This window comes from Lepisma saccharinum, chromosome 8 (assembly GCF_977018435.1).
Source record: "Lepisma saccharinum chromosome 8, izLepSacc3.1, whole genome shotgun sequence".
Taxonomy (NCBI): Eukaryota; Metazoa; Arthropoda; class Insecta; order Zygentoma; family Lepismatidae; genus Lepisma; species Lepisma saccharinum.
The window spans coordinates 83,816,167-83,832,089 of record NC_139236.1 but is presented as its reverse complement, the minus strand read 5'-3'; the positions used below and the strand labels follow the sequence as shown (position 1 = coordinate 83,832,089).

The 15,923-nt window shown below is 39.4% G+C and overlaps 1 protein-coding gene across 2 annotated transcripts; it reads right to left on the bottom strand.

Annotated features, from left to right (window-relative positions):
* Positions 1-1,027: 1,027 nt before the first annotated feature.
* On the bottom strand, positions 1,028-15,264 carry LOC145991595 (uncharacterized). 2 transcript variants are annotated; one of them, XM_083127653.1, is made up of 3 exons: positions 15,001-15,264; positions 4,115-4,385; positions 1,028-1,323 (listed from the first exon to the last, which is right to left on the bottom strand). In XM_083127653.1, exons 1-3 carry the CDS (start codon positions 15,086-15,088, stop codon positions 1,308-1,310), a joined length of 375 nt encoding a protein of 124 aa, XP_082983779.1. In that variant the 5' UTR covers positions 15,089-15,264; the 3' UTR covers positions 1,028-1,307. The 2 variants fall into 2 exon arrangements, with proteins under 2 accessions (XP_082983779.1, XP_082983780.1); XM_083127654.1 differs by lacking the exons at positions 4,115-4,385; positions 15,001-15,264 and adding an exon at positions 3,608-3,856.
* Between the last annotated feature and the right edge of the window lie 659 nt (positions 15,265-15,923).

Genomic DNA, 15,923 nt, shown 5'->3' with positions numbered 1-15,923 from the left:
TTCAATTTTTCCCATTCCGCGTGATTTTGAATTTTATAATGTTTTAGCGATAAATGACTGTTTTTTAAATTTTAATTGCTTTTTGTGATATTGCCACTAGTAGCCCATATTTAGACCACAATTTTGAAATACATCATTTTACCATTTTTCGGATATTGCTTTTTTTTTTAAAAAAATGGAGACCTTCTATACTTTAGCATGCTATTACATTTAAGTACATATTTCATAGATATGTATTTTAAAGGCAGGTGCTTGATATATTAATTTTTTCCCTCCGAAAATGACAAAATAAAAAGGGGGTCCCATATTTAGACCTTTTCCTCTAACAGTTATGCACTTGAATACGTCACTGGGGTCAACAGATTTGTGTCAATTGATTAGATTTGATTTTTGGTTATTTAGAGTCGCTTTTCCGTCACTTTTGATTAATCGCAACGATGAAATAAGAGATGATATAGTGAAATTGATAAAGGGACGCTTCCAAGCACACCCATTTCCAGGCCGGGGTTCGAATCCGATACCCCTGACGTCGCAGCACGCTGTAATAACAACTCTGCCATGGTTCTGTGTGCTCTACAAGTTTATGCTACCATCGTGGCGGAGTGGTTAGTACATCGCGCTACGACGCCAGGGGTCATGTGTTCGAATCCCGGCATGGGCATGGATGTTTGTGAGTATCTATTCATCAATTTCATCATGCCATCACTCATCCCTATCTTCACAAATTAGCCAAAAGTGGCACAAAAAGCAAAGTAAAATAAAGCAAATCAATCACAATCACCAGTGGTGGCGATTAGGATGGGGGGGTTGAGGGCAGTTGTCCCCCACTTTTTTTTACCCCATACTATGGCCTCTTAATATTAATCCTTGTCTACCAAGAGAAAGTAAACTTTCCTTGCCCCCAGTTTTGGCACCTAATCGCCGCCACTGCTTTCCACGTTCATTTCACTAACACTATTCTTCAATATGTCAATACTAAACCATTGACAAAATCATTATGGATTGTCATGAAATAAGGAGACTCACATACGTAAAAAAATGCTACAAAAATCATTTTATTACAAAATCACACACATACACATTTTGAAAGTAACCAACAATTGTCTATTCTTTGTACTTGCACTTAGATACTACATCTCCGTTGGCAAATGTGGAAAGTGGCTACAGGGATAACATAGCCAATTAGCCACACACTGGGAACTCTCACTAAAATATTGCTGGCCTTAGAAAATCCTTCCAAAACTTGACGTTTCAAATGAATTGCATTTCAGTAGACTGATTTCGTATTGGTTTCACATGTAGGTACCTTATCGCTTCTTCCACCTAAAAAGATAAGTAAAAATGCAAATTTATTATTTTTGTAAGTGCTGCACGTTGCAATATTATTTTATTTTATTGAAGAATTAACACAAACATATACAATGAAATCAAATTGCAGGTAGGTTAATAGGAAACAGGTAGGAACATTGTGTAAAATCACAGGCCAGCGAAAATATAAATATTTACATAAAGATTCTAAAGTAAGTTAAGGCACAGTGGCAAGTGTAACTCGCTACGAATCACGGGGCCCTGGGTTCAAACTCTGGGTGCATCATTGTGTTTGTCCTACTACCCATTTCACAACTTCATCATTCATCTCCATTGTTTAAAAAGGAAAAAAAATACTAAATGACGTTTTTCTCTTTGAAGTTTTGGTTTGGTTTGAGTTGCTGTTTTAAGTCCACTTTATGCACAGTAAGGCTAATCGGGACTGGACCTACAGTTTAAAGTGGGATCCGAACCACTTGTGCCTCCACCGGGTATCGAACCCGGGACCCCTTGATTACAAGGCAAAGACGCTACCACTGCGCCATGGGGGAGGCCCGTCTTTGAAGTTTTGTTTCGACGTTTAAATTCACTATATACACAGATACACAATCCGGACCGAGCCTACAGCTTAAATTTGGGTCCGAAACACTACGTGCCTCCACTGGGTATCGAATCCCTTGATTGCAACGCGACGACGTCCACTACACCATCGCGGAAACCACGAACATTCGGAAAACATCACTTTATTCTGAATGTATGAAGCACGCTGTACAGTCACGGACACTTATGGGTTATAACAATTCCATTAACTTTCAATGGAATCGTTACAACACAGAAGTGACTGTACAAGTTCACAGGGCCATCAATGCCTCAAACATTTTCGCCTTTCATTTGTTTGTATGCAGTGCTGCTCTCCAGTGGCGGTAGTGTATAAACGCGTTGTTGCCTGAATATGAACGTCTATGTATTTTACATTTTAGTATCAATCTGCATTTCTCACGATAACAATAAACGTTATAAAACAGATTTATAATACATTTTAAGTTGTTTAACGTCATGTAGGCATACGTTATTTGTAATTCAGAAGATGGATTTAGTGTTCTTTATCTTATTTACAGTGAAAATACCGTAGAATGCTCTTACGGTAAATTAGTAAATTTTAGGGAATCATCATCGTACAGTCACAGATATTTTTACAGTGCAGTCATTACCTTATCCCTAATTAGAAACGAAGAGACCACTTTTTTTATTTCGTTTAGAATTTTTTTTAGCGAAGCTTTCCTGCCACTTTTGACTAGTCGCGACGATGAGTGATGATATGATGAAATTGATGAAGGGAGACTTATAAAGAACACCTATGCCCAAGTCAGGATTCGATACCGGACATCTGGCGTCGTAGCGCGCTACGCTAACCACTCCAACACAGAGGTTGGCTGAGGTTTGGTTTCAAAATACATGAGAGGCTATGAATTTATATTTACATGAAAGGCTGTTGATATTAGACTATATACATTGGTTACAATAAATAACAGGTACACACATTAGTTTATAGTTAACATGAGACATAACATGCAAGCAGTTGTAAAAATAGAAATAGAGTTTCATGTAATATATGTTCAAATATGTACTGAGTGTATGTGTAGAGGAGGGAAAGACAAAGGATAAGTACATTAAAGGTAAGTTAAGGTATTAGAAATTAATCGACAAAAGTCCGCACGACCAAAGAACGAACTTGGAATTCAATTTTTCCCTTTTATGTCGGAACGCAGGGAGGGTCACCCTTGAACCAATCAGTTAGTCCAGTTGCCGTGGTGACGGAAAATTCTTGTGTTGTACTGCATTGCCAAACTTAAGCCTCGGAGCAACAGTTCGGGTCCAAGACGCTGCTAAGTGTAACGGTCGCCGCTGGTTAGGAAATGAATGAGTGTCTTATTCAATTCTCTGTCTATCCCTAAACTGCGAGCGAAAGGTGCATGTTGACTGGACAAAAAAAAAACAGGCGTGTGGCAACACTGCTCTATGCACTTCGGGACTCCCACATCTGGAGACGAAATGTCTGGGTATAGTGGGGCAACAAGAAAAAAAACGCGCTGTCGACCGCGTCGTACTCGTGCGTGTAGGGGAAGGGCAGAGTGGAGCAGCCTCATTGTGGTCGAACTGAATGGATGGAGGGGAAGATGCGCGAAGGCTCTTTTGTTTGTGGTTGCTCTACAGGTTCTTTGGTCTTGTGGGCTTTAGCAAAAGATATTTCAGTAGGTGAAGGAAGAAGATACACGTAACAGACTGAGAAGAGACTTACCATCCACCACCACACGTGTTACACCCTCCTCCTCCTCCTCCATGGCCACCACCTCCATAGCTTCCGCTAGAGCTGGAAGCATAGGCTTGACTCGATGCGTAACTCCCTCCCCAGGCGGAACTACCAGCCTGGCTGTAGGCAGCATTGTTACCATGGCCTCCTCCGTACCCTCCAGACGGATATCCACCACCACCCCCACAGCCCCAACTTCCACAACCACCTCCATGGCCTCCACCATAACTTCCATAATTCCCTCCATAACTACCATGTCCACCTCCTGATGGCGTAACGACTTTGATCACCTTGACCGTTATTGGGACGCTACTGTAGCCACCACCCCCGTACCCGCCATGGCCACCCCCGTATCCACCATGGCCTCCCCCGTATCCACCATGGCCACCCCCATACCCACCACTACCACCCCACCCACCGCTACCTCCCCAGCCAATCCCAGCAGTAAGGCTGCCACCCCACCCTCCATTCCCACCCCATCCACCCCCTCCGTACCCGCAGCGTTTGCATCTGAATGTCCTCTTCTGCCTGACTTTGGGTTCCAGAACCATGTTCTTCGTACTCTTCATCTTGCTAGACGTTCCAGGTTCTTGGGAACCGAGTATGCCACGGTTTGCCGGATACTGCAGCACTGGTTTCAAGTCGAACAAATAGGTGACCTTTCCTCCTTCTGGTACTGGAATGAGTGCGCTGGGTGCCCTCACAACTTGGCCCTTCCATGTCGGTTCCTGTGCTCTCTCGGTTACGGTTGAGGCTTCTGTATGTACTGTAATTAAACAAATTTGCTTTTTAACAAATCTGAGTCCCGTACTAGGGAAATAAATTCATTCATTATCACCAATAAAGTTATATTTTTTAATGAATCTACGTTACGTGTAACTTCCAGCTCTTCTGATTGATTTGCTTTATTTTACCTCGCTTTTGTGCCACTTTTGGCTAATTTGCGAAGATGGGGATGGGTGATGATACGATGAATCTGATGAATAGACAATCACAAACATCCATGCCCAGACCAGGGTTCGAACCCAGGACCCTGGCATCGTTGCGCGATATGCTAACCACTCCGCTACGGGAGCAGACTCCAGCTCTTCTGGCAACCAAGGATGAAGAGATTCTCTCGCGTGTTAATCACCACCTTTGATTTATTGATATGTTTTATTTTCCTTCGGTTTTTACCACTTTTGGCTAATCGCGAAGATGAAGATGAAAGGTGATAATATGAAATTGGTGAAACAATCACGCACACAATCAGTGGCGTACCCCAGAAGGGTTGATGGGGGTTATATTCCTAAAAAAAGAACGTCAAAGGTAGGAAAATGTGACAAGATATGGGCTGACTACCAAGAAAAGGTATATAACTCCTCCCTTTCGAAAATCCTGGGCACGCCACTGCACACAACTGAACAGGACTCAACACGAGCCCCACACAGGATTGTACTGGCTGTGAGTCCACACGCCAGAGCCTCGTTAATCTGCAAAATACAGTCCTGAAAGTACTACGTGGCATGAATGTTGACATTTACATCACTTTCGAAAGGGTCACCCCTTATATATTTCAGTGGAAGTCTGAAAATTAAGCCCACGTTATACAAAGTAGTCTAATCGGGACTGGACCTACAGATTTTAAATTTATGCATTTCACAAATCTGCCATTCATTCTTATCGCCACGACAGGGGCAGATGCGCGATTATGTGTTAAGACTGGCATTGAAATTCCTGCATCAATGATAAAACTTTTTTCTATGTATCATGTTCATTTCCTATCAATTGTTTTAACTTACAATACAAATCCCATTTTACAGCCAGTCCCAGTTATGCATGAGCAATGCTATTCTCTCTGGACCGGTTGGTATTAAATGTATGTGTCTAAACAACGGGGTGCGACACCAGCGCCCTGCAGCGTTAATTTTTGGTAGTTGGCGCGGAAACTCGTACAAGTTGTTGCGACAGCTAGAAAAGTGTGTCTGTATTTACACGTTAGTTTTGTAACTTAACAAACAAATTAGACTCTAATAATATTCTATCCGTGTGTGTACATTATGTTTGTGAAGCGCTAAAGTTCGTGTGCGTGTGCATCGATCGAGAAATACCCGTCTTTCGTGCAAGTTTTTCTGCACTCAGACCATCACTACAGGTAAGGAAATTAACAGCATAAATGTCCAATTGATGTTGTGTTTTGTTGCTTACTGTAGAAAATCGTGAAAAATTTTCATTTCGTTAATCGTTAACCCCATCACACCTGCAGCGAAGTGAATAATTGTGGATTGCTTGTAAAGATTGTTTGTCGTAGAAAAGATTTACGATCTTACAACCGTGTCTCTGCACTGCAGTATAGCAATAACCTGTTGTTTATAATCGTCATTACGTTCAATACGTTACATATCTGTTTAGCTTAGCTTGGTTGTGTTGTCTTAGAATTTAGCATATTATCTTGATTCCGTGTGTGTGAGTACACGATTATTGCTTTGTAGTACTTTAACTGCAAAATATTAATGGCAGTGAATTGAGAAACTGAACTTAATTGACCTAATCAACAGATCATGTTAAAAGACATTTTCATTGTGCAATGTGCAATAACATTCATGAACCACACATAACAACATATATGCAGAATGCAGCATAAATATTCGAAAAAGGAAAGTGTGGCATGGAAGTATACATTTTTTGACATCGATTCACAGATTTCAGGATGATTAGCGGCATTGTGTTGTATATGGTGTTGCGTTGGGTTGATTTTCTTCGTGCAAGGAAGCAAGTTCCAGCTTGCTTAAAGCCTCACGCTTTCAGTGACCCACATTCCACGCAGTTTGTTTTGTCGTTGAAAGACTCCAAATGATTGCTGTGTGTTTTCTAGGTGTTCGTTTCAGGGTATCCACTCCGGCACGTACACTCCCAAAAGTTTTGCCTGGATTAGGTCTGTAAAAGTTAATAATGAACAAACCGTTTAAAATGTAAAGAATAGGAAGACATATTTATGCTCGATATTCATGTAATGCATTGTGAAAATCAGTTCCCCAAATATATAAAATAATATTTATAGTTATAATTAGCAATAAAAGTAATACTTTATTAGCATTAGTTTATAATAATAATTATGTAAGTTTATACTATTCAATAATGCTTCCGGATGACAAAGTTGTACAGTTGTCGCATTGTAATCAAGGAATCCCTAGATCCAGAGGCGCAACCGCGAATTTTTGTCTTTGGGGGGGGGGGGGAAGTACCAGGAAAAACGTACCAATAATAACAATAATGTTAATAATAAAAGTGTTATTATTATAACATTATTATTATTGATTTGCTTTATTTTACTTCGCTTTTTGTGCCAATTTTGGCTAATTTACGAAGATGGGGATGTGTGCTAACATGATGAAATTGATGACTGAACACTCACAACCATCCATGCCCAAGCTGCAATTCGAACCTGGGACCAACATTATTATTATTATTAGTAGTAGTAGTATCAAACAAAGACGTTATTACCATCTCAAATTATGCAAAAAGGAGGTAGAAGTTGGTGCTAAAGCATTTGTGTTCGAACAAAGAATTTGAATTATTTTTTCAACACGTTCAATTTCACATTAATAATGGAAAACAAACATAAGCTATTTTTGAAAGACAGAAAATGGTTGATACATGCATTCCAAATATAATTCTTTTTTACATTAACATGTACCTAATAACTTTCATGCACGATATATAGAAATAATTTCCATCTAAGGTTGGAGGGCATAGCCCCCCCCCCCACCTGTGGTTGCGCCACTACCTAGATCTATCCCCGGTGGAGGCACATTGCACAGTGGTTCGGAACTCCTAAGTCCAGTTCCGATTAGCCTAACTGATCATAAAGTGGACTTGAAACAATTTTGACGTCTTTGCCTATTATTAAGTATTGTATCAACTACTAGAACCCCAACGAAACATTCTGCCAACGCCCATAAACATTACATGTTTTCTTTACTGTCCCGTCTTAATGTTAAGTAAAATGCACATACAACAGAAAGAAAGGAAAAGGCAATTAACATTAATAATGAGCTTTCATTTATGCCGACAAAGGAGTAAACCTCAGAAGTTGTTGAACCCCTGCTCTGCAAGAACAATGCTGTAAGTTCCATCGTTAATGGGTTTTCTGGATACTCAGAAGAACGAAAGTTCTGATATTTGCCCAGAAACCACTTAAAAGTTTTTGTTCTAAGTTCTGAACTTTTTGCAATTGTCTTTCGCGGTAGCATTATTTGCAGTGGAGTGGCGTAGTCACAGTGGGAGAGTGACATGGGCTTGAGCCATGAACTTAGGAAGGGGATCGAACCGGTCTCCCCCTCCCCCTTCAACCCGCATGGAAATTGGCATTGTTCATTTCAATTTAGGAGAAGTCTTTTTATTCTGATTGTTATAACAGAAATAAAGTTCAGTTAGTATACGAACAGAATAAGCAAAGTAACAACTGAGTTAGATCGAAGAAAATGTAGAGTAAATTGCAGGAACCAAGTTGTGTTTTCATATTATACCATTTTATTCAAATAATAAATGGCTCCACAGTTTCCAAATTCCAAAAATTAGATTTTTATGCGAGAGATCACACAATATAAACTAATAACTAAAATTGTAAAGCTTTTTTCTTGAACTAGATGTATAAAAATTATAACAAAATATAATAACTAGTCACATCAGTGCCCTAACCGTATAAAATGTAAAGAAGATAAAACAGTTGTAGATATTCCTTCATCTGGTGGAATGAGAAGCAAAGAATTAATAACTTTGGAATAAAATTGGTTTATTTGTTAGTATATAATAGTTAATATTCTATTATAACAATGATAATACTAATATTATTATTTCTACTGTAGCGTACAAGTTTTATCAATGGCTACCTACACAAAAGTTTCTGGCAAATGGCTCCATTAGCGTATTCAGGAAGTGCTCAAGATAGGTATATTATTCTAGTGCTGGAACTATTATACAGAGCGAGAGAGGGAGGATATTCGGAGAGAAAGAGAGAACATGTAGAGTTAAGTGCACTTTATGCACAGAAAGGCTAATTGGGGCTGGGCCTACAGTTTTAAGTGGGATCCGAACCATTATGTGTCTCCATCAGATATCCAACCTTGAACTCCTTGAAAGCACACATTATGAAGAATAACAAAAACGTAATGATTCAATCCGCACACACACACAAACAGTGTGGTATTTGACAAATACCGAGGTGGGGGGAGGGGGTGATTCCAATAACTTCTGTTGTAAAATTTTGTTGTTTCCCTCCAAGGGCCAAAAATTAGCAATCAGAGGAAATCCCTTCAAATATCACCCAATACACACGCAGCATACACTACAAACAGAATAATGTAGAGCTTGAGAAGAAATTTCAAGAGGGAGATTCTCTCGTTTACCCCTTCAATTCAATAAGTGAGAATAACTATCTTAGATCTATTGCTCCAGCTATTCTCACGTTTTATCGTAGTTGCAATCTTATTTGAGAAAGACCGGAAGTTTACCGGATGTTCCTGAATCGGTGAGGTACGCGTAATAGAGCTCAAAAGTTAGACACAAAATGAACATCGAATATTGAATAAGAGACATGAAAGACTCCAAACCACATTTTTAATTTAATGAAATAATTCTGAAACAAGCATTCGGCAACAGTATGGTATAGTGAAAACACATTTCACTCGTTTATTTCCTAATTATTTACATTTGTACTTACCTTTTATGCATAGCGGAACATTTTTGAACGTGGGATTTTGCTTTTTTCACTGAAAAAAGCGTAATTTTTCACATTACAAGTATTTATTGTTCGTTGCTAATTCTCTTTCGTTACACACAATATGGCGGGAAAATCTTGACTCACGTTGTCTATCGTCAGCTACTATGCAGTGTTTCCAAACTTATTAACCGAAAAATGCCGCACAAACTATTCACAGAAGGTTTTTAAACGAAAATAGATCCACAAACCATTCACCGAAGGTTAGGTTAGGTTCAGTTAGGTTAGGCAAACAGAAAATTAAATTGAAAAAAAAAAACCGCTCACACGTCATCTTGTAAAACTACCGCGTGGTTGCTACACTAACAGGGGGTTACATAATCGAACGCACGGAACATTTGATTCACGTAGTCGACGGTAATGGTGGCAAGAGCTATGGTGCATCGGAGATACATTAATGTCGAAAAATACATGATTTACCGGCCGAATAAGTAGAACGAAGGGAGAAAACACTTCCACAAGCTTCCAAAAGTCTACAGAAACCCAGTTCCTTAAGTAGTTTCTCCTGTAAATTTGAAGAAATGTGTTTTTACTATACCATACTGTTACCCAAGCATTATTAGTACCTTGTTAGCTTGTAAATTTCAACCGCAATCCACCAATTATATTATGATGACGTCAGCAATGAAGTAACACCTCTTTTACACAATAACGCCTTTATTATCTCCTAATCGCATATTTCTAGTCTTTTTCCAACAATGTAATTCTTTTTTGTTTAACTTTACCTCCTAGTGGAAGAAAGATGAATATTCGAAAATTGCATTGTTGTCACCATATTGACTTTAGTTTTCTATGCTTTGTACGCATGGAATTTTGAAACGAGACGATATGAAACAGCATGTAGTCTCGTCTTGAGAATGCTGAAGTATTGTCGGCTCCGCCTTAATATCGTCTCGAGTTCTCTTGTTCGGACATAAAACGTTCAGTCTCGTTCTCGTTTATTCAAGTCTCGAACGAGACGCTTGCTTCAGATCAGAAATTCCCAGGTCAGAGTGTATTTTCTTCAAATGATTTCCGTACCGCTTATGGATAACATAGGAACCTCCTTCCCTCCCATGCTACAGGCCTACACGGACATTTTCTTCGTGTATTAGATGGGTGTTTATACGCTTATTGACTACCCTGTATAATGAAATATGATGGGAATTGACTCGGTAATTTCCGGTATACATTTGCATTCCCGTATTTACTCAGCTGTTAGACCAAATCTGCTTCCGACTTCTTAATTCTCAAGGTCTCCATTTGCACTTACTCTTCGCAGCCATCTTGTCACATCATGCACCGTGCACGTGTGACTTCCAACGGAACAAAGAGAATTAATTGAGGAAAATCCCAGCTAATTAAGAAGCAATTACAGTTTTACATGGAACAGTACGTGCACGTGGTGTTTCTCAACACGTCACTTCCTGTCTGTATAATACATACCTGTAAATTCAATTAAAACAATCCAAACTTTGTGCACATTTTAGACAAGAATAAATTTGTCTATGAATAGCAATTATGAATTTGATGTTTTTTAAACTAATACTGGGCCAAGGGGGGGAGGAGTTAACCCCCACCAACTCTCCTTGAGCACTCCAGTGTACAGGGGTGCATTGTACCACCTCAAATTTTAGGAAAGGGTACAGTACCCTCTATAGTTCAAATAAAATAAGTACAGTTGGTAAAATATTCGCTGAAGATGCGTTTTTTTTAGTGTCTAAAATCGTTTAATACTCAAAGCTTTATCAGTTAGACAAGTATATTAAAATTTAAATGTACATTTCTCGAAATTATAATAAATGGGTAAAATGATATATGTACTGTTGAATAGAGTTTAATTTTGTTAAAGTATATAAGTATATATATATTGAAATTATATTTGTTTCGCAGATCCTTTATTATTGTTATTTAGAAGCAGGTTATTATGCTGTGAACAGTTTTATTCTTTCAGATAGTGCTTCAAGGGTTTCTGGATTCAATATCCGGTGAAGGCACATAGGGGCTTGGATTCCACTTTAAACTGTAAGTTCAGCCCCGATTAGCCTATTTGTGATTATAGTGGACATAAAACACAAAAGCTCGAATAGTGTGTACAGGCCTCTACATGAACATTTATAAAACATTCTTGTGAATAATGTTTGCAATCGCGTATCGTATCAAAATATTAGTTTGAAAAACGTGTACAATCACGAATTGTATAGTTAAAACTATTATTTTGAAAAGTGCATGGCAGTCACGTACAATCACAATGTAGGCTATCCAAAATCCAAATATTATTTTGACAAATGTAAAGAGTAATGTATCATATAAAAATCTTAGTTTGAAAAGAGTGTGCAATCTTGAATGTCATGAAATGTTTGAAGTATTTTGAAATAAACGAGGCAATTCAGTGTAAAGATAGTTATATCATTTAACAAATATTTACAATAACTTATCGTGCACTTATTATTGTAAGAAGTGAGTTTCACAAAAGTGAAAATGTTTTTATTACTTCTAGTACTTACATGCAATTACTCTATTTCACAACTACTCCATTACTTACATGCAATCAAGCAATGTGGAAAGGTTTATTCTTTAGGGAATTATGTGATTTAATATTTTGAAATATTTTAAGTATTTTACTTTACATGGTAGCATAAACTCGTTCATTCTTGTTAAAAAGATTATGAATATTAGAATATTTCATGTTCACTGACATCTTTTTGTTGATAATAGTCTTTTGACTGATGATGTTCTTTCTTGTGGGAACTTGAACCTATTTTTTTTCTTAGGTAGGTGACACGCTTTGTTGCCTTCAAGAATGCGGTTTAAAGCCGTATCTCTCTTTTTTGTATCCTTTAACACAGATTGATATACGTATATGTCTTGACGTGTGTGGTCATCTATACTGAAGTTCGTTTTTGTTTGGCAGTGTTCGACCTTGGGTAAAATCGCACGGTAATTGTTCCAGACAGTTTATATCCCTGGAGCTAGTTCTACGTGCTCGCCTGTTAACAGAGAAACCTGCACTCTGTAGGAACAGAAGATTTCTGTAGATCTCATCAGATCCGGAATTCTTCTTCTTCATCTTCCTCTTCTCTCGCTCTCTATCTCACATATTCATCATTGGAACAGCAAAAGCCTTGTTGGGAAATAGTTGTTTGTTTGAATTGTTGTTTTAAGTTCAATTTATACACAGATAGACTAATGGGGACTGGACCTACAGTTTAAGGTAGACCTCGAACCATTGCGTAATGTGCCCCCACCGGAGGGAGGGGCAGGGGGGAATTGTTGTATAAATAGAACTGTTCAGGTAATTTTGTAAAGGTGAAGCATAATGTTGGACAATAAATTGTCAGACCTCCCCGATGGCGCAGTGGTAGCGTCGTTGTCTTGTAATCAAGAGGTCCCGGGTTCGATACCCGGTGGAGGCACATAGTGGTTCGGATCAAACTTTAAAATGTAGGTCCAGTCCCGATTAGCCTTATTGTGCTTAAAGTGGACTTAAAACACCAATTCAATCAATCAATAAATTGTCAGGTGGTGCCTGGCCGTTCGTCTTGGATTTAACTCTCATCGCTCTTCCATCCTTTTTTTCAGCATTTCTGTCCGTTGTAATCCCTTCGCAGTGTAATCAAGAAGTACCGGGTTCGATACCTGGCGGATCCACATTTCACCGTTTTTCGGAATTAGAGTTTAAGCTGAGATCCGAACCACTATGTGCCTCCAACGGGTATTGAACCCGGTACTTCTTGATTTCAAGGCAGCGACGTTATCACTACTCCATCCAGGAGGTGTCGAAGTCCATGGTGGAGTGATTAGCACAGCGGGCTACGACGCCAGGGTCTTAAGATTTGAATCCCGGCTAAGGGTGTTTCTTGTGAGTTTCCTTTCACCAATTCCATCATATCGTCACTCATACTCAACGTCGCGATTAGCCAAAAGTGGGAGATAAGCTACGCCAAATGACAAATATCAAATTAAATCAAGCCATCGAGGGGGCTGCGCCAAGTTAATGAATGCCAGTTGAGATCTTATTACAAAACTAGGAAATGAGCAGACAAAAACAATTTTATGCAAAATATGTTAAAGTGCAATATTCCGAAAGAGCTCCACATCCGTAACACTTCCATTTGATCTAGACATTCCTTCCAGAAAAAAATCAAGTCGTTTTTCTACCTTTTGGGTTAATCACGACGATGGCGTCGAGAGTAACGATCTACTGAAATTGATCACGAGAAAAACACAAAAAAACACCAGGCAACAAACAATATTAAGCTATCTCCAATGTATTACAGCGTCTCATAAAGCAGCGGGAGGTAGGGCTTCACACATTATCGATCTCGGCCCATCAAAGTTGATGTAATAAGCATCTCCTTTTACAGTTGCCCCAGGTGCCCATTGATAAGTGGCTAGTTAAGCCTCAGAGCCTCTTTATGCAGGGAAAGAGAATCACATCTGAGATCATCCACCTTGGGAGTTGAACCTAGGTCTTCCCCGTGGCAGTCAGTCATGGGGTCTAATTTGTAAACATTTTGGCTTTAAATCTATATTGTAACTCCTACGAAAACGTAATTACAACCTGTCGGAAATAAAAAAAAAAGGTTGGATTATCCACGGCTGATCGAGCTGGACAGTAAAAGTAGATTAAAGTTTGTTTTAAGTCACTTGATGAACACGTAGACCAATCGGCACTGGGCCTACAGTTCCAAGAGGAATCCGAACCACAGCGCAATGTGTCTTCACCATGAACTGAACCCAGAATCCTTCGATTACAAAGGCGACAACGGTATGCCACCAAAGGCTCTAGTAACACACAATTAACTCGCAGTTCGTTTGGTGGTTTACGTTACAGGGGTAGATAAATCACCCAAATGTCAACTTCTCTCTTTCACGTATTACGCCCTGGACTGCATTTTGCAGACTAACGGGGCTGTGGCGCTTGGAACTGCAGCCAGGATAATCGCCTGTAGGAATATGTGATTGCCCCTTCATCTCTTTCATCCTATCACCATTCATCTTCGCGATGATCAAAAAATGGCAAAAATACGAAGTAAAATTAAACAAATCAACATCGACTACGTTTTGTCCCGGCACCAAAGTTCCCGGGTTCAAGTCCCGGCCTGGACTTGGGTGTCCTTTGCCAATGTCCCTTGGCCAGTTACACCTAATCATCACTCATTCTTATCGTCGCGATCAGCCAAAAGTTGCAGAAGATCGACGCTAAATAACAAAACTACAAATACATACACTTTTATCACGGTATAGTTCCAAAAGTGTGCAGTGAGCAGTTCCAGACAGGGTTGTAAAAGGTCCAGGAATTTTAAATAAATTCAATTCCGGTTCAGGAGAGAAAATCAGCAATCGTAAACGGGTTCTGGACCGTTAAGAACCTTATTATTTGTAAAGTATTTCGATTCGGTCCAGAAACTTTTTGTCCGGATCAATTCATATACGGTCCAGGAACCTTTTTTTTTCGGATCAGTTTAAATGAAATGAAACAATAAGCAACTTGGACCGAATTTAAATCGTCGTAGTAAAAGGTTCCGGTCCTGTTACGGGCCCCAACAAAACCCATCACAAAGTGTGGTTTCCTGGATCTTTAACAACCCTGGTTCCAGGATGACTTCCGGAAGAGAGCAATAGTTATTGTGCCACCTACCTGTGCTATCAGATGCTGCAATGGTAGCCGTGACCTCCTGAGCCTTCAGCGGACACACGACCAGCAAAACAACCAGAAGAATGTTCATGGTGGCGTTCGTCGCAACCTCACGTGAACTCAGCAGGAAGAGCGAGTGTAGTCTTTCTTATATGCGAAGCCGGATCAGAATCCTCCAGGCTGTTGGCTTATTAAGTGTATTACCTCCGGAAAGTCCGCACGAACACCAACTCTGTCCCAGGGGAATCCCGACTGAGAGCGAGTTAACCGTGGGTTCGTTACAGAAGGATCACGGAACCTTGAAGATTTGCGGGGGTGTTCAACCCAAAGGGTCACCGAAGCGTGCAATCTCATGCTCCTTTTTGTTCCTCCTCTTCAACATTATTCAACTGTGCTTACCAATCTTCCTCCGCTTTAAGAAGCCCATAGTCATCTCCCTCTTGAATATTCTTTTACCTTTGTGATTTTCACCGGTTCCTACTTCCGGATGTCTTCTAGAAATCGATAAAGCTTTTGCGTTAGGTGAAGGTTACGTTCTCCAAAGACCAGAGCAGGTTTCGTTCTTAATGTTAGCTATTAACTTTTAATGCCTCTTGTAACACTGATATAATACTGAGTAGTGTTAATGCTTGTCTTCATTACTATTACGTAAAAGCAACGGTTTTGTAAATGACAACACAACAACATCAACATCGTTTACAGTAACAATGCATTAATTCAGCTAATGATATTCTATATTTTTAGTGGTCCTTGAGAGTGTTGGGAACGCTTCATTTTTTGGTACTTATGCTAGTAACGCTTTACCGAAATTACACTAGCAAATTGCAACGGTGTTTTGTTACTAAATATGTGTTACCTTCATAAATTCGGAAGTGAAGGATTTATTTGCCATGACGAAACTTGTATTATGATTTGACACGCTCAGG

What these genes read in the sequence shown, in the direction of transcription:
- LOC145991595 (XM_083127653.1), bottom strand. Translation starts at nt 15,088, where the DNA reads ATGAACATTCTTCTGGTTGTTTTGCTGGTCGTGTGTCCGCTGAAGGCT. An exon ending in TGCAGCATCTGATAGCACAG is followed by an intron (nt 4,386 to 15,000) that starts GTAGGTGGCACA and finishes GTTTAATTACAG; the next exon opens with TACATACAGAAGCCTCAACC.